Source organism: Aquarana catesbeiana, linkage group LG01 (genome assembly GCF_042186555.1).
Source record: "Aquarana catesbeiana isolate 2022-GZ linkage group LG01, ASM4218655v1, whole genome shotgun sequence".
NCBI lineage: Eukaryota > Metazoa > Chordata > Amphibia > Anura > Ranidae > Aquarana > Aquarana catesbeiana.
The window spans coordinates 611,909,035-611,930,838 of NC_133324.1; the positions used below are offsets into that span (position 1 = coordinate 611,909,035).

The window sequence follows — 21,804 nt, forward strand, 5'->3', positions numbered from 1 at the left end:
TGCATCCACAGAAAAACAGTACAGTACTGACATGGCCAGCAACATATCTGCAAAAATAGAATGACTACAATTCTAACCATAGGGTGTGCACCCCAAAGCTCAAATACACACGACCGATCACTCACGATGTTCATTCAGAAAGGGAAGGGGCTGATAAATACATATTTACCAGCCCCTTCCCTCACTCATCCTAAAACATCCCCACAGCAACAGAAGAGGTAAACCGGCGGTGCTGCAGAGGGAAGGAGGGGGATCCAGGGCAGTAGGGGGAACCTGTGCTGCAAAGGGGGATTAGGGTGTGCCTGGGCACACCCTATGATTCTAACATAACCAGAAACATGTCTGTAGAGACACAGTCAGTACCATACTTATGCCTCCAGAAACAAGACCTTGGAGACACAATTTGTATGTTTGTTATGAGTATTTGTGCAGCAGACTGCATTAAGTAAACCTATCGCAAACCTCAACCTGAATTTTTCCTACCTATATTAAAACTAAAACCCAGGAAATGAGAGCTAATGTTTGCTTAGTTATAACTCTTCACTTTCTAGCCACAAGTCTTAAGCCGCGTACACACGATCGGACTTTCCGACGGGAAATGTTCGATGACAGGCTGTTGGCAGTAAATCCGACCGCGTGTATGCCCCATAGGACAATTGTTGTCGGACTTTCCGCCAACAAATTTTGGATGGCAGGTTTTCAAATTTTTCCGCGGACAAATGTGTGTTGTCAGATTTTCCAAGCGTGTGTACACAAGTCCATTGGACAAAACTCCAAAGTACAAACATGCATGCTTGGAAGCAAGGACGAGCCAGAAGCAGTCGGTCTTGTAAACTAGCCTTCGTAATGGAGAATTAACATTCGTGACGTGGCAAATTATGAAATCTCGAAATGCAGCGCACATTCTCTTCTTCTTTAATGGGATAATAATGAAGCTGCTTTGCTGGTGATACTGATGGAGTTATTGCAAACAAATTTTCTAAGGCTTTTTTTTACTAGTGATATCAAAAATAATATTATTATGCTTTTTTTTTTATTTGGGCAAGTTACCACAACACCATTATCCTGTAGTTTTTAAGACAAAAGATACAACTATGTTGGTGTCCCTTGTCAATTTTACATTGTATTTTTTAAAATGTAACTGCCTACTCCCAAATTGTCATTTGAAGTAAAACACATAGCCAAGTATTATTCTCCACAATTTTTTTATTGTGCATTAAAAAAGAAAACAAATAAAATTAGACAAGCTGACTGCCAATAGAACTTTATTTAGAACATTATTCAACCAAAAAATAATGTCAAAGCAATAACTCCAAGGCCAATAATAAATACCACGTTATCTCCTCCGATTCCGCAACATGGCTGGTTGAAGAACGGCCATTCAGAAACGAACTGAAAAGCACAAAATTAAAAGTACGAAATGAAAAGTGAGAAATGAAAACTTGAAACGAAAAGTGAGAAATGAAAAGCGCGAATCAACACTCACCAAACTTCTACTAACATGAAATTAGCAGAAGAAGCCCAAAGGGTGGCGCTAAAGAGCTGAAAAACAACATAGTACGTCACTATGTTCGTAATTGTTGGCCAACAATTGTGTGGCCATGTGTATGTTAGACAAGTTTGGGCCAACGCCCTTCGGACAAAAGTTCATGGTTTTGTTGACCAACAATCCGATCGTGTGTATGAGGCATTAGTGATTTGGACATACCCAATGCACAGTTTTCCGAAAAAAATTGCTGTTTTCTGCTTTGTTTCCAGGTAAACAATATAGAGTACATGTTTACAAAGCAGAACCAGAGGCAAAGTACAAGTAGTCATTGAGGTACCTACTAACACCAATGGACACTTTTCTTTTTAAACGATTTTTTATTGCCATATAGAAGTCATTTACATCATGCCAATATACAGTAAAAAGGGACATAACAAAAAAATGCTCCAATAAGACAACTGCTGTTACAGGAAAAATAGCAAATGTTTCATTACCAAACACCTTGAGATTTTGGGTATACATTGACAAGTCTTTTATCATATAGTGAGGGTTTTCTTATCATCATACAGCAATCTTTTGGTATTCTATGTAACTTACCATTTTAAATCAAACCAATAAAGCTAGAAAAGAAAGGAATGTCTTGGAGTGGTTTGTGTGCCTTCATAATTGATAGCAATGTCCTGTGACTTCTATTTTCTGTCTGTATACCCACAATGCACCCTGTCTATATTGCCTAGCCTTTAGCTACTATATCTGAAAAAAAGTCTCTTAGGTCACTTTATATAATGGAATATCAGCATTAATAATTTTTTTCCAGGCCCCAATACCAATATGTTCAGTGTGTATCCATTTTAGCACTATTAATTTCCTTACAAAAAAAAAAAAAAAAAACGGTATTCTAATAAATTTCTTAGTGTTCTTGAACCGATAAACACTTAAGTTACCCTATCCTGACCACCAATCAGAGTTGGATTTCCATCTCTGAAGCTTACATGCAAACAATCATTGAAGTCCAAAGCAACACATAACTGGGCGTATAGTATTGTGCAGGTGCAAACGTACAAAGAGCATCACTCTGGTCTGTGAAAAATACAAAACAGCGTACATTTGTGCAGGGATCTGCAATATCTGATGTGCAGCACAATGTGCAGTGTTTTTTATTATGTAACATGCATCATAGTGTACAGAACGAGGTGATCTGGAGAATGTAATATGCGTCATAGTGGAGTGCAGTGGTAAGGAGAATGTAATGTATTGCACAGCATGTAGTGCATTGGCCTACAATATTTAATGTATAACAGGGTTCAGGGGCTTAGAGCATGCAAGGTATAGCTCAGTAAACATAGCAGAGAGATTTAGAGAATGTAACATACAGCATAGAATGTACTATAGATTGGTGCAGTCCCGGTAAGAAAAGCTCCCTTACATTGGTGGACTGTGGTAAAGTGTCCCCCTACATTGTTGGACCCTATGTAAAGGGACACATGACCACTGATCACCAATAGGGGAGGGTACTTTTCTGACTACCAATATATAAGGGTACATTTAGTGAAATCCCCCCTTACAATGGTGATCAGTGGAGAATATGCAAACTCACAGGGACTTACTCGGTTTATTCAATTCATGCTAGGCTGTACACAGACAGCAAACAGCGGCCTAGACAGACCTGACTGATCCTCCAAGCAAGCCACAGTCTCTTCCTGCACACATACATGCCCTGTCCCAGCAGCAGAATGTGCAATGGATTATGTCATTGCTTGCTGGGTGAAGGAAGTTTGTGCGGGAAGAGGATAAGACTAGTGGGAACTGCTAACACTGCTACAATTACTACATTTAGGTAACAGAGTTAGGTGGGTGGTGACATCTGCATTGTAATAAATAATTTGGCTCCATGAGCTTATCAGCAACATAGTAGGCTGAGTGATGGGTGCAATTGCAATGTGCCATGTATAGCTCTTAGCAGTTCTGGCAACCTAGGCAAAATGGCAAATCTGGCTCCGTCTTTCAGGTTTGTAAGGCTGCCCCCTAGTCCTCAGTCCACACCTTTACTAGATTCTACAGGTTCAGTGCGACTGTATGAGCGAAGGATAGCCTCAAACATAAGGTCCTGTAGGCAACAGTGGCATTTAGTCACATGATTTTCCTTGAGGGTTGCAAGGACTTTTTCTTTGCCCCTGTTTTGTGTGTGGTGCTCTTGCAATGCTCTTCATTTTAGGGACTGCTTTTGGGTGTACAAAATTAATATTTGCCAGCACTCCATAGATCAACAAAATTGAACGCTACTTTGTTGATCCATGGTGTGCTGGCAAATATCTCCTTTGTGACTTTCTGTACCACTTTCCTGCTGGTTGTTGCTGCAGCACCCAAACATTTGAGAGTTTATCCAGAAGTGTGTGCGATGGGAATATGGAGTATTGCTTTTGGGTGTACCACACATTAAAGAATAAAGTCCCATGTCCTCCAATAAACGCTCCAAGAATAGAGGCAGGACCTATACTCACATGTGGAAAGATAGAGTCCTGTGTCCTCCAAATGACTACCAAGGAAAAGGATTTTATGGTGGGTGAACTTGTAACTAAAAAATAAAATGCTCTTTTTAGGGCACGCGCCTGTTATTGATGTGGTGTGTCTACTATGCATCTGCTAGGTTGTCAACTCATTCCCTTAATTACAGGCTCCTTGGCTTGTTAAATTCTGTCACTGCACTGACTATGTCTAGTCAGTCACAGGAACTGTGGAGATCATGAATTTCCATAATAAAAGGATGATCTGGAAAACCTGTGTATTTGTGTGCAACTTGCTTTTATGTGAACAGACCTTGCAAAGCATTAATAAATGTATTTTCTACCATCAAGAATAAGGCATTTAAACAGAAGAATTCATTTTTTGCCTGATTTCCATATACCTGAGTTTTCATACTCTTTAATCAAAATCCATCACTGTAGATTAGTTTACCTTATTGCCCTGTACTCATTCTAAGCTGTCCACTGAAGTCTTGATTGTTGTTTCTCAGCTTCAATGTTCATAGGACCAGGAAATCTCACAGTTGTAAACATCACTTCCCAGTCTGTCCTCTTGCAGTGGAATAGTTTTGATCTTCAAAAGTGCCATGGTCTTCTGAAAAACTGGGAAATCACGATTACAGAACATAACACGAGCATCTCAAGGAGTAAGTTGATATATTCCTGGTTAGTCTAATAATGTAATTGGCTGTTGTTTAAAGCCAAATGGAATCCAAAGAAATACACATTCAGACAGTTTTCATAGTCTTACCTATGCTTTTCTGTTAGAGCAGCTGTGCTGGTTGACTAAAAAAAGAATGTGGACTATAGGTGCCATAGTAAGTTGTATCACTGGATAATGAATTTGTATATTGTGCTATAAGTGCACAAAACTTTTGTTTTGGAAATTTAGTGAAGGACACTTTTACTAATTATTCTCTGTTCTGCATAGATGTAGACCCCCACCACCAACTTTTTTTGTAGTAATTGGAAATATTTGCAATTCTCCTTATTGATGTATTTCTTTTTTTCCATCCATTATATTCCTCATCCTTCACAGCTGACCCCCTATCAGACAGTATATAGGCCTAATTAATCATAGTGCTACACTTCTGGCTTACACCATTTATGCATCAGCATGTACGCAAGAAACATTCAAAGAATCTTTCTTATTGTCAGACAAAAATGCAATACATTAATGAGTTTTAAATCATGAATGAAACATGTTCTTTTTTTATTGTTCTAAAACATTTTGTGAAATTATTTTAAGGAGAAAATTCCTCTGTGACTCAACACCTTGTAGAGCACCTGTCTTTGGGATTTCACTGCACCTTTGAGGTTAGAGGGGTCACTACCTATGGAGAATACACAGGAAAAAGTGTAACATTTGTTTCCAACACACAGACAGGATTGAAAGGTAATCTGCTAATCCATCAATATTGTGCATTTTTACAGCTGTACTTTTTTCACACATATTTTATGCAAATAACCATCAAAACACATCACTGCCAATCCAAAATAACCCCCTCTGCCAATCCAATTCTCATTCTCAATCACCAGATAAAATTAGTAAAATATTACCATTTTTACATTCAGTGATACAAAAATCCCAAATTCCTGAAAGCTAAAGCCATTCGAGTGTGATGGTCTTTTGAAGAGGCTCAACACTGAAATTTTCCATTTCAATTATTTTTATTTGTTTTGAAGCAAAGTAAACAGCAAAAAGGAGAAGAACATTGTTGCAGGTGTAATTCATAAAAAGGGCAGAAAGGCACAGGGCGCAAACAAATATACAAAGGATCACAGCATAGAAAATACATCCTTACAGTGTGGGAACATTACAGCTGGTCCAGCTCAAAAATGAGGGACACGTGCATGCAAAGTGGGTTTACGTTACTAAGGCCTGGAGTCTTTGGTTGCTACACTACCAACCCTTCCTAACAATGGTCAAATGGTAAGCGGGGTATCATTTCACTCAAAAAATAGAAAGGAGAGAATACAGTATATGGTAAATTTATAGAACAGTAACATAGATAAAATGACAAAAAAACTTTGAATGAAAGCAAAAAAAAGAGCTTAGACAGAGAAGCAAGAGGATAAGAAAGGTGAGGGGAAGTGAAGGAACACAGAGAGAAAGAAGGGACAAAAGAGCCTTAGTTAGCACAAGCTGCAAGCCAAGCTCCCTAAAGATGTTTTTAGTGCAGTGAGGGCAACTGGATCCATGGAGGTGAGCTTGTAAATTACCCAAGGGACCCAAAACCTTAAGAAATATATCATGGGTGTCTAATACTAGCAGCTAGACAACTTTTTGTTGTTAATAAAGCCATGGAGATGGGTTTTAAGTTTATGGAAGAGGAGGGCCTGTGATTTCCATGCTGAAGCTACAGTTTGTTTTGTGTCAAAATATGTAAACATGGCCAATGTGCGCTGGTATTTGAATAAACAGTCTATCTGATCATGCAGGAGAGCTATTCATGGATTACGTTGTATTTTTACATGGAATATTGTATGTATGAGTCAAAAAACATGTCCACTAAATATGCTTAACATCGCCAACTTCAGACCAACCCCCAAGGAACCTATTGAGGCAGTTAGATAAAAATGAGTTACCCTAAACAGGACCAGATACCAACATATTAGCACCTTATACGCTGACTCCTGAGAAGTAATATTGGAAGAGCATTTCAGCGATATCCAATCAGCCATATACCCAGACCTCATCATTTTTGGAGGCAGGGTAATCTAAGAGCTGTTCATCAACATAGGAATGGGCCTTCAGGTAAATGAGAGCACTATCAAGTAGTCATTTATTTGGTAGAACAGGGAACATCAGAGCAAACGCATGCAAATTGAGTGAGGAGACTTTTGATAAGAGGTCAGAAGATAAGAGACCTGACCCAGTACCTTATTTGCATGTAGCAAAAAATCTCCCTAGGGGTGATTTTGTGGTGGTCTCTCAAAGACTCCCGAGATATAAGGTCTGAAAAGAAAATGAACTGGTGTACAACAGTGAAACCACTGTCAGACCACCATTGGACGGATGAGGAGCTTTCCAGAGCAGACAGAAACATATGATTTCCCAGAAAAATATATAAAGGAAGGTGAGAAGAGAGTAGGGAGCCAAAAAACTTGAGGGAATGCCAAACTTGTAGTGTGTTGCAGAACAGGACTAATTGAGGGTGGCTTGTGAAGAGATGGAATCCAGGGGAGAGAATTGACCATGACTAGAAAAGATAGTTCAAATTATCGACACCCAAACCTCCATCCACATTTGTGGATGAACATAGTATTCCTGGATATTGCGGGGGTCAGTTCAAGTGAGGATCACATTCCCTGGGAAAAAGGCAATCCAAATGACAGGTCTTTCTGACTTTAGTCAGTTTCATTTGAAAAGGTTTAAAATAAAACAAACAGAACATAATAGAAAATAAATCCTTGCCATCCGGGCACTAACTAAACAGGACAGATACCTCTCTGACAGGTGAAGGGCTTCTCCCGGTAGCCAATAAAACAAGCATTTTGCAGATATTTTCTTTTTCTTGCAGTGATTTCCATATGTAGCTCTCTCTCAGGTAGCTTTCCTGAGTCCCAGGCCAGAGCACTTGCTCCAGCTCTTCCTTCTCTTTCTCACATGCTGCTGGTCAAAAGTGTGAAGCAAAACCAGGCTCTGATTCCACACTGCTAGGGTGACCCGTACAACATGGACCAGATACCACCTTTGTTTTCCACATATGAAAGGGATTTTTTACCCCAGATAAAATACATGACACTATTTTGCATAGCCTTAAGCTTGAAGTATAGGACAGGAAGGCTACTTTCACACTGGGGCGGGGGGGGGGGGTTAGTGGTAAAGCGCCGCTAGTTTTAGCGGCGTTTTACAGCTGTTATAGCGTCACTTTTTCAGTCGCTAGTGGGGCACTTTTAAGCCCTGCTAGCGGCCGAGGAAAGGGTTAAAAGCACCCGAAAAGCATCACTGCCGAAGCACTTTGCAGGCGCTTCGGCAGCGGTGCCCATTGATTTCAATGGCATGGGCAGTTTAGGAGTGGTGTATACACCACATCCACGCCGCCCCAAAGATGCTGCTTGCAGGACTTTTTTTCCCGTCCTGCAAGCGCACCACCACAGTGTGAAAGCACTCAGGCTTTCACACTGGGGCTGCAGAAGAGGCAGTTTACAGGTGCTTTTAGCGCAAAAACGCCTGTTAAACACCTCAGTGTGAAAGTAGCCTTACTGTTAATGAGCAAAATACCTATAACAGCTCCAACAATAAAGCAATTTTACCTGAGTGAATTCAACCAAACCACAAGATAAAAAGAGAATTCCAGGAAGATCACATTATTTTTAGTCTCTGAAAGAACAGGGGATAACTAGTTGAGTAGAATGAATGCTGTGTGTGCAATAGTTTTACTCCCAGTTAATCCAGGGCTTTGAAATACCAATGGAATGGGAAATCAAGCTTCAGGAGACTTGTCATTGGGAAGCGTAATGTTTAAAGCCACTGATCCAGAGTGATTGATGCACAAAACTTAGATAGTAGAAAATCATCTAAAAGGTTGGAAAAGAGAGTGAAGGGATGTCAAGGCTGGGTGATAGTCAAATGCCTGTTGTTTACAGTGAAGGCTGGCAAGCTCCATTCCCTTTATTTTTGTCATGTCAGGACATAGGAGGTTATTTACTAAAACTGAAGAGTGCAAAATCTGGTGCAGCTCTGCATAGAAACCAATCAGCTTCCAGGTTTTATTGTCAAAGCTTAATTGAACAAGTTGAGTTTAGAAGTTGATTGGCTACCATGTACAGCTGCACCAGATTTTGCACTCTCAAGTTTTAGTAAATCAACCCCATAGTGTAGGTAGTCCCACATTACTGTATCAAATGTTTTGAAGATGTTAAAGCGGGATTCCGGCCTGAAAAAAAAAAATGTAAAAGTCAGCAGCTACAAACACTGTAGCTGCTGACTTTAAATAAGTACTTACCTGTCCTGGGTGCCCGCGATGTCGGGCGCCCGAGGCCGACCCATCCCTCGGCTCTCGGGTCCCAGCACCGCCATCCTAGGTAAGGGAAACAGGCAGTGGAGCCGTGCGGCTTCACTGCCAGTTTCCTGCTGCGCACGCGCGAGCGGCGCTCCGCTCTGTGAATGGCCCCGTCGTGTTCTGGGAACACACACAGTTCCCAGAAGACAACGGGGCCGCTCACCGAGGAGAAGAACACACCGCGGAATAGGAAGAGGCAGATTAGGAAGACTGCCTAGCAACAAGGGTTTAGGTAAGTTTACATTTTTTTTCAAATGTTTTTTTTTTTTTTTTTTTTTTAGGATTTTTGGTGATTTTTTTTTGTTCAGGGTGGCCCTCCACTTTAAGTGACAACAAAAACCCTGGAATATGTCTCTGATTCATGAGATTCAAGAGTGAGACTTTGCAAACATTACTTCTGACCTAATGGGAGGGAACAAAGCTAACCTGATCCCTATCAATCAGGGAAGAGAGAAAGCGGTTGAGACAAGTTGCCAGTATATGTTCTTCTAATAATTTGATGTCCCTGTTTAGTAAAGATATAGGGTGATAGCTGAAGATACCTGAAGGATCTTTGTTGGGTTTCCGAAGCATGGCAATGTTCGGAGACAAAAAAGGAGAGGTGCAAGTTGTTTCCTTTTTATTAAAGAAAATAAATTCATTTTTATTGGTGGCACAAAATTGGTGTATGATTGGCAATACATTTTGTAAACAATCACTACATACTTAATAAACCTGACATCCATAGAATCTGCAACAAAAGTACTCACCTGCTTTGGCCAAAGTGTTGGACTGGTGCAAACATGTGACTACCAAGCTTTGGGTGTCATTGGAGCAAGCTATGTCCCCTGTGCCCTTGACAGCACTCCCATGGTTGCTTAGTACTTGTCCAGTCTCTGTGAAAGATTACCTTATCCTGGGTACTACACACAAATTTGTCCTTAAGACTTGCCATACAGCAATCAATTCAGTGTCGCACTCCCTTATGTCACCAGATTTCCCACCTGGGCTCTGTGATGCCAGGTTTCACCCATTTTCATTTTTAGTGGCAAGCAAATTTAGATTGCTGGAATTCTAGGATGATGGTGAATGGGAATCTGTACCTGCCATTCAATCCATGCTCTCCCTCCTCCCCACCAATATGGCAGGCCTACCAAAATTAGACACTATCTTCTTTCTATCTCAAATCAATGAGCCTCCTACCTCCTTTGAAAAAAGATGTTTAACCACTTTGTCTCTTACTCTTAGGCATGGCCTTTCTATTGCATATGCTACACTGATCACCCCCCACCACCACCACCACCACCACCACCTTTCTTGCCAAAGAGGAGAAAGACTAAAGGCCAAAAAACATGGCTCCCAAACAAAGGGAGTACATTCTGTCTTTCACATATAAATTATCCCTTTCCTCAAGATTACAGGAATCCGGATATAAAATTACTTACTAGGTGGTATAGGGTTCTAGAGAGATTACACTGCATCTTTCCCGATATGAACCTCAACTGCTGGAGATGTGGAATGACCAGGGGTTCTTTAGTTCACATCAGCTGGTCTTTTCAATGGATTCACCCTTTTTTGTGCCCTAATTCAGGACTTCGTAGGGCTATCCCTTGAACATGATTCAGCTGTTTATCGCTTGCATTTTAACTAGCTATTTAAACAGAAATACCACCACTCACTGGTGGGACATCTCCTTGATGTGGCCAGGACTTGTATTCCTGTACAGTGGAGATTCTTATTCCCTTCCACAGTGAGTCAATGCGTTCATTCGGTGATCGATGAACATTGAAATCCTCAATGATCTGCCGCTGCTAGCGGCAGACACACACTGTACAGCTGGCAGGTCATTCCTAGTGCCGGGACACGGCACCATAATATGTGTGTGATATTCCACATGTTTTTAAAGATTGCTTTTAATAAACTGTATCGCACTATGTCAGCTTTGTGATTGCTTCCCTTTCATGATCTGGAGCACATGAGAGGATCCCCATGCCATCTGGTGGATACATATCCATTTAAGCCTTGTTCACCCACCTCTGCATACGCTCAGGGGGTCCATACCTGTGGGTGAATGTGCACTCTGGTTGGAGTCTGCACGTTTTGTCTTGCAATGAGTTTGCACAAGCACAGGGCACTTTCTAGTTTGATATCTGATGAACTTTACATGCACCTAGGCTGATGAACTTATATGCACTTTTTTCACTGGCAACATGCTTACTTTTGAATTTATCGACTGCATGTCGTTTTTTATCTTGATTTCATGTCTTTATATTGATTTGTTTTTTATATTTATTATTTTCTGTATATTGATGAGTTTTTTGCTCATGGTATATGAATTGATGCACATGTTTATTAAGTGATATGGCACATTAGCACTTTATCTAATAGGATTCATTAGGAAGTGCAGCAAAACACCAGTAAAAGGGTACAATTTACCTTTAATGCTGCAGCATCCTAGCAGTGGGTAACTAGCTGTTTTCCTTTTACCCACACACACATTTCAGTTTTTTCACTTATACATATTTTTTAAATTGGATTTGCTTTTTCACACTTTGCCTGAGTGACACCTATAATGATGATATATAAATCTCTCATTACCAGCAATAAATGCAATAAATACATGTTAAAAAAATAAAAATAAAATAAAATTAACCCATTGCTCCTAATGCCTCTTTAGTTGACACTCCCCCCCACCTGGATGTGCTTTGGCACATGTTCTGATTGGTTTGGCTTTCTTTTCACTTTTTCCATTCTTGAATAACCTGTCAGAGGTTTTTACTTTATGGATATTGCTCTCTTGCTATTTTTTTGGATAGACCTTTGTTGCTGACTTAATTACCCTTGACCCTTACCCTGACCTTGCTGTAATACCTGACTACATATTTCTTTTCACACATGTTTTGATGTCAGGTTTTAATTCCCAGCTGCCTTTTAGCCCTACTAGTTCACTGATTACTTTCTGTTCAAACTCTAACCTGTCCATGTCTGTAGTTGTTATAAAACCTGAACTATTGCCCAGACCTTGCATATGTAAAAAAAAAAAAAAAAAAAAAATGCAAGATAGCAGTATCAAATAAAAAACCCTATTCTGTCACATTATGTTGGCATTACTTTGGTTGGATATCAGAACTCTAAAGCTATGTACACACGATAGGATTTTCCAACAAAACCGTGGATGTTGGCTCAAACTTGTCTTGCATGTACACGGTGACACAAATGTTGTTGGAAATTCCGAACATCAAGAACACGGTGAAGTACAACACGTACAACGAGCCGAGGAAAATGAAGTTCAATAGCCAGTGTGGCTCTTCTGCTTGATTCCGAGTATGCGTGAACTTTTGTGCGTCGGAATTGTGTACACACGCTCGGAATTTCCGACAAGTCTTGTTAGAAAATTTGAGAACCTGCTCTCAAACATTTGTTGGCAGGAAATTCTGACAAATGTTCTATGGAGCATACACACGGTCGGACTTTCCGACAACAAGCTCACATCCAACATTTGCTGTCAGAAAATCCTATTGTGTGTACGGCCCATGATTCTCGAGCACGTTCTCTTTTGCCGCGTACAGACGATCGGAATTTCCGACAAACAAACCGTGGATTTATTTCTGACGGATGTTGGCTGAAACTTGTCTTGCATACACACAGTTGCATAGATGTTTTTGGAAATTTTGATTGGCTAGAACGTGCTGACGTACAACACGTACGACGGGACTAGAAAAAGGAAGTTCAATAGCCAGTGCGCCACCCTTTGGGCTCCTTCTGCTAATCTCGTGTTAGTAGAAGTTTGGTGAGAGACGATTCGCGTTTTTCAGCCTCGTGCTTTTCCGGTCCTTACTGCTCTTCAGTTTGTGCTTGTAGGTTCGTATCTGGTTTTCAGTGCGTGTAGTCAGTTCGCATCTGGTTTTCAGTGCGTGCTATTTCTAGTACGTATTTGATTCACAGTGTGTTCTTGTCCACTCGTTTCTGATTTTCAGCTCATTCTTATCAGGTTCTTTCTGATTTTCAGTGCGTTCTGTTAGTTCGTTCTGACCAGCCGACCATTTTGAAGCCATGTTGTGGTTACATACTCGTCATAGAGTTTATGCTATGCGGGGGCTTGGTGTTGGGGTTGTTACTTTGAACCCAAGTCCAGTCCATGAACAGGGCGGGGAGGAGTTCATGGACGAAGAATTGGTTGCTCCAGCGTGACCAATTCTCGCACATGCCTTTGTTGTGGGAGATCCAGGAGAATAATCCTGATGATTTCAGGAATTATCTCCGGATGACGGACCCCGTTTTTCACCATTTGTTGGCTTTGCTGTCCCCTTATATTACGAAGCAGGACACCTGCATGCGGCAAGCCATCACTTCTGTGCAGAGGCTCGTCGCCACCTTGCGGTACTTGGTGACGGGGAAGTCTGCAGGACATCAAGTTCTCGATAGGCATCTCCCCCCAGGCTCTGGGAATCATTATTCCAGAGACCTGTTCTGCCATCATACAGGTCCTGCAGAAGGACTATATTAAGGTAAGTTTTATCCTTTAACATCAAATTCTATGTATTTAATGTTTGCTAATGTATTGTATTTCTTTCATCATTCCATAATTACCATGATTGTAATATGCTGTGAATGTCCCCTTTATCCTCATGCATGCTTGAATTTTTTAATGCTCTTTTTTTGTCCTTCATGCATATTTGCCTTCACTAACCTCCCCAGCATGCTATCCTGGGCCCATACACACCTAGCCTAGTCACTTAACAATGTATTTTGTCAGCTCCATTGTAGTGCTTACCCTAAACATACCCTAAAATGTGTACAAATGTTATTTTTGTCCTTAAATTCAGGCAGAGTGCAAGAAGCTTTTTTTGGCGGGGGCTAAAACTCATTTGGAACCCTCCCTCCCCGCCAACCGCTAAGTAAACCGATACCAATACTCCATCTGCTGACTTTGCCAAACCCATACACACTATACCTACCTCTTTTGTGCTCATATTTATGGATGAATTCACCAAACTTGTAACTAGAAGCTGCAATAGCTGCAAAGATGAACAGAAAAATAATAGTTCACTCTCTATTAAATAATAACATAATAGTTCACTCGCTACCACTCCTCCACTTTGGAGGCTCTGGCCGTAGCCAAATGCATATACATATAAAGAGATCTATCTCTAGGGAGGTCCAAAGATTGGGCGTCCCTGAGACAAAACAGACAGCTACTCTAGGTCAGAAAGGGCACTTTGCAAGATAATATATGAAAACAATGTATCAAATTTTATTGTGGTTAAATTAACCGATTACACTAATATAAAAACATTATGTTGCTTTCCTATGCGGTTAGCAACCTCAAATCTGACAACACATCATTAAAAGAAATGATACCTTAATTGCAAGACCTTGCAAACAAAGTATCAAATAGACAGATGACAAACATACAGACTGACGATACTAACATAAACACTCAACAATAAACATGCAATGCAGGCGCCTTAAGTGATCCTCTTCTGCCTGGCAGTCCTGATGGCATAATTGCCTCTATGGTTAATGGAATTAAATCAAAACCTGATTATGAAATCTAAGCCGGGAGTGCTAGGCAGAGGTGGTCCCCGGGGATAAAATTGACAAAAATGCTAGATACCTATGATCTTATAATGGGGCAGGGGACGGTAAAAGGGGGGGCGGTAATTGAAGAAAAAAATATTAAACTAAAGCAGTTCAATCTATATAGATTCATCAAAAAATTGGTTAAACAGTCCTCCTGGGCTATTCCAGAAATATTGATGTAATTTAAATATAGAAATTACGTGGAATTGCTTTAGATTCTAATCATATTGTATTCAAAGTCAGATTCATTAAGTAGCTTTTAAGGCACTTGTGTGCATACGAGTGTTCAGTGATAGTAAGGACACTGTGTTAATAGTTCCTTTTTTTCCCTTTGATCTTGCCAAAGCTTGATATAGCTCATAGATTATATAGGGTTTACTATGTACAACCGTCACTTTGATAGAGACTGAATATTGTGGAGTTTTACAAAAACTGATATTGGTCTTTACATTACCGGCTTCCCTTCTTGTATAGGCTCTGATGTTTCCAGGCTATGGCAGACTCCTTGCCTTTCCCGGCTTTTAGCGCTTAGGTAGTGAAGCAGCTGTTGATCGATGTTCATTTACTGTGGTCAGACTCACGCTTGTCCCACTGCGCTGTATCATTGGCCATATACAAGTGGATCGGATGATCGTCAAGGCGATTAACCAGTCGCTAATCCACCGCACTCCCGTTCAGTATAAGCTTACAGGTAGCGTACTATTCACTCCACTCGTACCGTCATTTCACGAACGGTAAATCTTCATTACACCACTCCCCTGCTACCGAGCGGTACTTCAAGGATCACTGACATGGCAGCCCTGCATGTGACAGTATGTTTGTCATCTGTCTATTTGATACTTTGTTTGCAAGGTCTTGCAATTAAGGTATCATTTCTTTTAATGATGTGTTGTCAGATTTGAGGTTGCTAACCGCATAGGAAAGCAACATAATGTTTTTATATTAATGTAATCGGTTAATTTAACCACAATAAAATTTGATACATTGTTTTCATATATTATCTCGCAAAGTGCCCTTTCTGACCTAGAGTAGCTGTCTGTTTTGTCTCAGGGACGCCCAATCTTTGGACCTCCCTAGAGATAGATCTCTTTATATGAATTCACCAAAGCATGTAGTGAAAGGTCCTGCCTGAATACTTTCAAATGGTACTTATAAAGTTTTGTTCTCCTATTATCTTGATAGGTAATTGCAGAATGTAAAAATGTGCTTCAATTTGGACAGTGTGTATTCATATTTTTGTATTATGACACTTCTTACCTGTCCAGTGGGCTGCCAATAGTGTAAGTAAGGAGAGGCTGGCTAAAGTAACACACATTATTTATGCATTCAGCTCTCAATGAAGTGGAGAGGGTTACCTGTCCAAAACATCTACCCCCCCTAACATTTTTAAATGGGACATCAGAGGGGGTGAGGAATCTTATAAGTGGACCTTATATTTTTGTCTTTTAATACTCCTTAAAATAAATGTTTTATACTTATGTTGGCCAATAATGTTTGTGTCTAATCTGCTTGCAGTGTTATGTGCAAAAGTACAATTTTTTTTTTCTTGTTTGACTCCAAAGTTTCCTTCAACGCCACAGGAATGTCAGAATGTGGCTTCCCAATTAGCCCAGCGGTGGGACTTTCCCAACTGCTATGGGGCAATTGATGGGAAACACATCCACATTGTGCCACCCCCCCAACTCGGGGTCATACTATTATAATTACAAGGGGTTTAATAGTATTGTGATGTTGGTGGTGGTGTTGGCGACATATGAGTTTCTCTATGTGGACGTGGGGAAGAATGGCCAGATGTCGGATGGTGGAGTCATCGCCCAGACCGAGTTCTACGGACGGCTCCAGAGTGGTGGCTTGGGCTTGCCTCCTGCAGAAGACAACGTGGCTTGTCTACCGTGTCTTTGTTGCTGATGAAGCATTTGGGCTGGGTGATCACCTGATGCGGCCGTTCCCGATGAGGACCCTCACCCCGGAGCAGAGAGTTTTTAACTACCGGCTGGCCAGAGCCAGAAGAGTGGTGGCGAATGCTTTTGGGATAATGACCAGCCGGTTCCGCCTATTCCTGATGCCAATCAACATGGCGGAATATAAACTATTCATATAATACTTGCATGCTGCATTCTACACAACTTTCTCAGGAGAAATGCTACAAACTATGTGGCCTCAATTGGGCCTGAGGCCAGATTTCCAGAACAAACAACAACCCTGATGGCACTTGAAGCTGGCCATCCTGGCTTGCCCCCCCCCAAAGTGCCCGCGGGGTCTGTCAAAAATATATGGAATACTTTGCGGGTAGGGGGGCCATTGATATGCCAGCAAATGTTTGATAAACATTTTTAAAATTTTTTTTTTGTTAAAATGAAATAATATTTCATTTTATTTACTGCTTGTTTCTTTTAGCTGTTTCCTAGGTTCTCCAATGGGGTTTTCTTTTTGGCCATTTTCTTAAATAGTGCAAATGTAATTTAGTTGATACATGAGGTGACAATCTCTTCTTCAGCTAACTATTATGTTGTGTGTCTGCTACACACGCACAATGTTTTTGTTGTTAATGTATGTAATGCATTAATGATATTGAAAAAACACATCCTTTTCAGCACCATGAATTGTTTTGAGTCCCTAAACTGGCCTGATTGGGGTAAATTTTAGAGCACTGTGGGGGTTATTTACTAAAGGCAAATCCACTTTGCACTACAAGTGCACTGAAAGTGCACTTGAAAGTGCAATGAAACAGCACTGAAAGTGCATTTGTAGTGCAAAGTGGAGTTGCCTTTAGTAAATAACACCCATTGCCACTGTAAACACCAAATTACTACAAAAACTTGTATTGAGTATTGAAAGAAGAAGCCACACTTTGTTGAGTAGAAAACATTTTACTCAAAGCACATTCACATGTGCGTTAGAAAGGGGTTTTTGAACAAACCAACATATTTGTTGTATAACATTTTTAAGTTTGACAGTACAAATAGCCTTTTTTGGGTTAAACAGGCATGTTTAAAACCATAAACATACACAATTCAGAAACTTACAAAGTTCAACTTTGACAAAGTGAAGGCAATATCATACATTAATATGTCCAAACTGTGTTGATATTGCCGTCATCAGATGGGGTGATGTCACCCCTGTGAAAGCCAAATTTTGAAGATGCACACAAATCGGGAGTCAAAATGTGGATTTCACTCCTGATCCCATGCCTAATGTCAACATGTGCTAGCTACCATCATGGGGGATCAATTGACGTGTTTCGGGGGTGAAACCCCTTCCGCTCATCTACTTTAGTTGTGAGGAAGGGGTTGCACCCACAAAACGCGTACCTTGATAGTCTGTGATGGCAGATAGCACATGTTGACAAACTGTGTGCATCTTCAAAATTTGGCTTTCTAAAAAATTTTTAAAATCTGTGAAAATCAGAAAAATACAAACAAACTTGAATAATTTTGGGGTGTTTTAGATTCTGCCTAAAACATCAATGATGTTTTTGAGTCTTTTTTCCACATCATTGATGTCTTCCTTGATCTTCTATAAATCACGATTGCACACCATGATCTCCCTGATGAGGACGTGTACACTTGCACTTGTGAAATGAGATTCTTCTTCCACAACATCCACATCACCTAAAATAAAAAAAAACATACCATGTATTATAAATATGCAGGCATACATCTATTAACTGAAGCTGTGGTCTCAGAGACTCACCTGTTGTGGTCACTATTTCACCCACTTCATAAACCTCTCCTTCCCCCACATTATGAGGTTGTGGTGTTGTGATTTCCCCTTCTTTAGGAGGTTGGGGGTCCCTGGTCTCAGACGTCCCGAGTCTTTTCTCCCCTATGTGAATTAAAAAATAGGCATACTTAGCACACAGATATTTGAGGCCAGAAATAGGAATATAAAACATTGCTTGAAGTGTCGTACAATTGTCTGTTTTGGCAGGGTTCCAAGCTGAAAACATGATTTTTTTGCCTTTCTAAAGCTGGAATAATTACCTGTTTTGTGCAAGTTTCACACATGTAGAGACCCCTAGTATCCACTGGAGCACCTGTGTGGGACACCCTAAAAAGTTTGTTCTGGTGTCCCACACTAGTGCTCCTGCGTCCAGATGTGTAAACAGCTGCTGAGTGTTCTCTCCTTACACTGAATCAAGTTTGCATTTCATTCTAGTTACAAACCCATCAAGACAACAATGTAATAAACTTCTTTTAATACAAATAGGCATGAACAAATGTAGTTAACCTGCAACTGCCAAAAACATTGTATTAGTGAGCATTTCGCAAATTGTAATACGCCCGGTGTAGTCTATCTCCTCTCATGCGATTGTGGGTGCTTCTACGTAGGCAAAACCGTCCAAGAATTTTGGCGACGAGCCTACCGTCATCCTGCATCCATGCGGACGTGTAATCCCAGTCTTCCTCTGGTAAGACATGTCACCAATGTTCATGATGGAGTCTTCGCCAGAGTGTCTTTCCTGATCCTTGACCGCATCCACCCTGGGATGCGGGGACTGGAATAGAACTCTGCTCCAGCGTGAACAGAGGTGGATATTCCGCCTAAATGCCACCTCACCACCTGGCCTCAATGGGTCAATCTCCTTCAGGCCCTTCCTAGAGGGTTTCTCCTCTGGAGGGTCTGAATGGGAACCACTAGACCATACCAAAACTCACCCATCTCTATACATTATACATGCATGTACATTTGGGTCTTTCAAACCCCCTACAAGTATTCAGTTTCCTCCTCTCTGATCTCTCCCTGAGTGAACACTGCTGCACCTGAATGTATACAGTTCTCCTTTATGACAACCCTAGGCTGTTTTTTTCCAGTAACCATCATGTACGTTTTTTTGTGTTGTGCTGTATATTGCAATACTGTCATGAACTATATTATATGCAGTTTGTGGTTACGATGTATACACACTGTTCATCCCTCCAATGATTATGACTATACTCCTTTTTCTTCCCCTTCCCCACCCCCCCTTCCCCTCCTATTTTTGATTGTAATTATATATTTTTATTGTATCACTATGATCCTTTTCTTTCCCCTACTGTGCAAAATATGATTACCTTCCCTATACATTTGTGTTCCCATATGGCTACATGTTCCATGGTTGCCTTTTGACTCTCTGTCCTGTACGTGGTGGTGTGCTCCTGCATCATCACTGTAGGCCCTCTGGCTTCTGGATCCCACACTCGGCACACGGGGGCCACTCGTTGCTCCTCTAGCACGGGCGGCCTTTTGTTTACACTGTGTCACGTGGCCGGGTTCCCTCCGGGTCACGTGACCTGTGTTTGTGCGCCGTGGGAGGACGACGCGTGGCTGTGCAGCCTACACACTTGTTCCCCTTTGGCCAGTGAGATTCAGGGCGTGACGTCACTGCGTCCTTTTCCGATGCAGCCCGTCACCATCCACGCCCCCAGGTGTGTTGTGAGGCGCCATCTGTGCTCCTCCGTCTCGGGGGATGCCTGGTAAGCCCCGCCCCTCCGATTGTATGCATGGAATGATTGGCTGTCGCCAGTCACCCTTGTATTTAAAACCCCTTCACCCTTCAGCTGATGTTTGTAGCTGTGTGGGTGGATTGAGGTGAGGACCTGTCACACTGTGCCTGCATACTTGCCAGGTAAACACATTGAGAGCCCTTTGCTCATTTCCTTCCTAGTTTGTTGAACTCTGGGGGATCGCGCTCAGGTATTTGACCTGGGCGCTCTCCTCCAGCCAGCCACCAGGCTTACTCAAAAACTTCATTGTACTTGTTTCTGGTACTTCATTGTAGATTTACTGGCTGACTGATTCCCTGTCAAGAAACCCTGTCAAGTTTCCTGGTATTCATACCTGTCTGTTCGGGCTCTAACCGGCAGGTCCTCGCTCCACCCCTCTCCTCGGCTCCCTTCTGGCAAGGTAGATACCATCCACTTAACCTTTTCTTTTCCCACAAGTTCGGATGCTTAGATGCATGCCTTGGTTTGTTTTTGTTGGGGGGAGATATTTCAGTGCTCTATAAATATAGGACCTAGGATTCCAATCTGTCGTTGACAGAAGGTAACCCCCTCTCCCTCCTCTTCATTGTGGGCTCTCCTTCCAGTTAATGGTTTTTTTTTTGGTTTCTTTCCCTGCCATTCAGCAATACATATGATTGTTATACACACATACATACTAATATTGCTGTTTAGATAGGACCCAGGAGCTATCCACATATAATGTTGGGTGTTTTTGTGGTCTCTATGAATTTCATGTACCAGTTGGATAACTCCTTCCTCTTTTCCCCTTTTTTCTTTATAAATCCACAGAAAGGGGTTAATTTCGGAGGGCCATATTGGGTTGTCCTTTGTGTGGGACCTCTGTCTCCCCCCCTCCTGCTGCCATGGGACCTGCCACCCTGTGGTGATGTACTGATCCACCTTACCGGGTCGAGGGCCTTTTGGGCCAACAGCTGCAACACAGTTTTAGCATTTTGGATATGAGATAATCCCAAGAGCCATACACTTTGTACGATTAGTCTTTAAATATTCATATATAAATTAAGAAAATTAAGATGTGATGATATGCGTGTTTACATTCTAAGCTGCATTTTCATTGTACATCCATTAATATGTATTGAATCTGTGTTTATTTATTTGCAGACGTTTTTACGTTCTGCGACAAATCGCATATACCCCTGATGAAGAAATAGCAACGCAGGCAAATTTTGAAACGCGTTGGGTATTTCTGTTGTGTTTACCTTTAATTCAACTGACCTCTGCAGCTATTGTTTGTACAAATTGTACTGTATTGTATGATCATTCATCTCCAGAATACCATTTTGATATTGTTTTGTATATTGTGTATGTGCTCATCATTTTAAATATTTTTCCTTAATAAATTTATATACTTTTTTATACTTTTTCTATACTTCATTTGCCATCTGCCCTATCCAAAGTCCCACTTAGAGGAAATCTTTTCTTTTCAATACGTTGTATTAGTGAGTGAACAAAGGATGTTTACTATGAACGATTACTGTGTACACGACCCTGAAACTTGCCATTTTAAACTGTTCAACAGTAAAGAAAAGCACATGGAGCAGCACGAATGTAATAATAATAATAGGAACACATGACTAAATACTTACCTTTTTGCAGCACTTTCTTGATTCTTCTGTACTGATCCTGCTTCCCCAATTTGAGGTCTGACCATCGTTTCCTCGGTTGATCCTTGGATTGCCGTACCCCAAACTTCTTCTGCAGACTTTTCACAACTT

The 21,804-nt window shown here is 41.1% G+C and overlaps 1 protein-coding gene across 2 annotated transcripts in view; it reads left to right on the forward strand.

The window, feature by feature from the left end:
- IL12RB1 (interleukin 12 receptor subunit beta 1) overlaps nt 1–21,804 on the forward strand; it is a 144,179-nt gene that overhangs the window by 85,599 nt on the left and 36,776 nt on the right. For both annotated transcript variants that reach the window (XM_073599691.1, XM_073599697.1), the window contains exons 11-12: nt 4,503–4,658; nt 5,261–5,407. In XM_073599691.1, the coding sequence (XP_073455792.1) occupies nt 4,503–4,658; nt 5,261–5,407 (303 nt within the window). The remainder of the gene's footprint in view (nt 1–4,502; nt 4,659–5,260; nt 5,408–21,804) is intronic.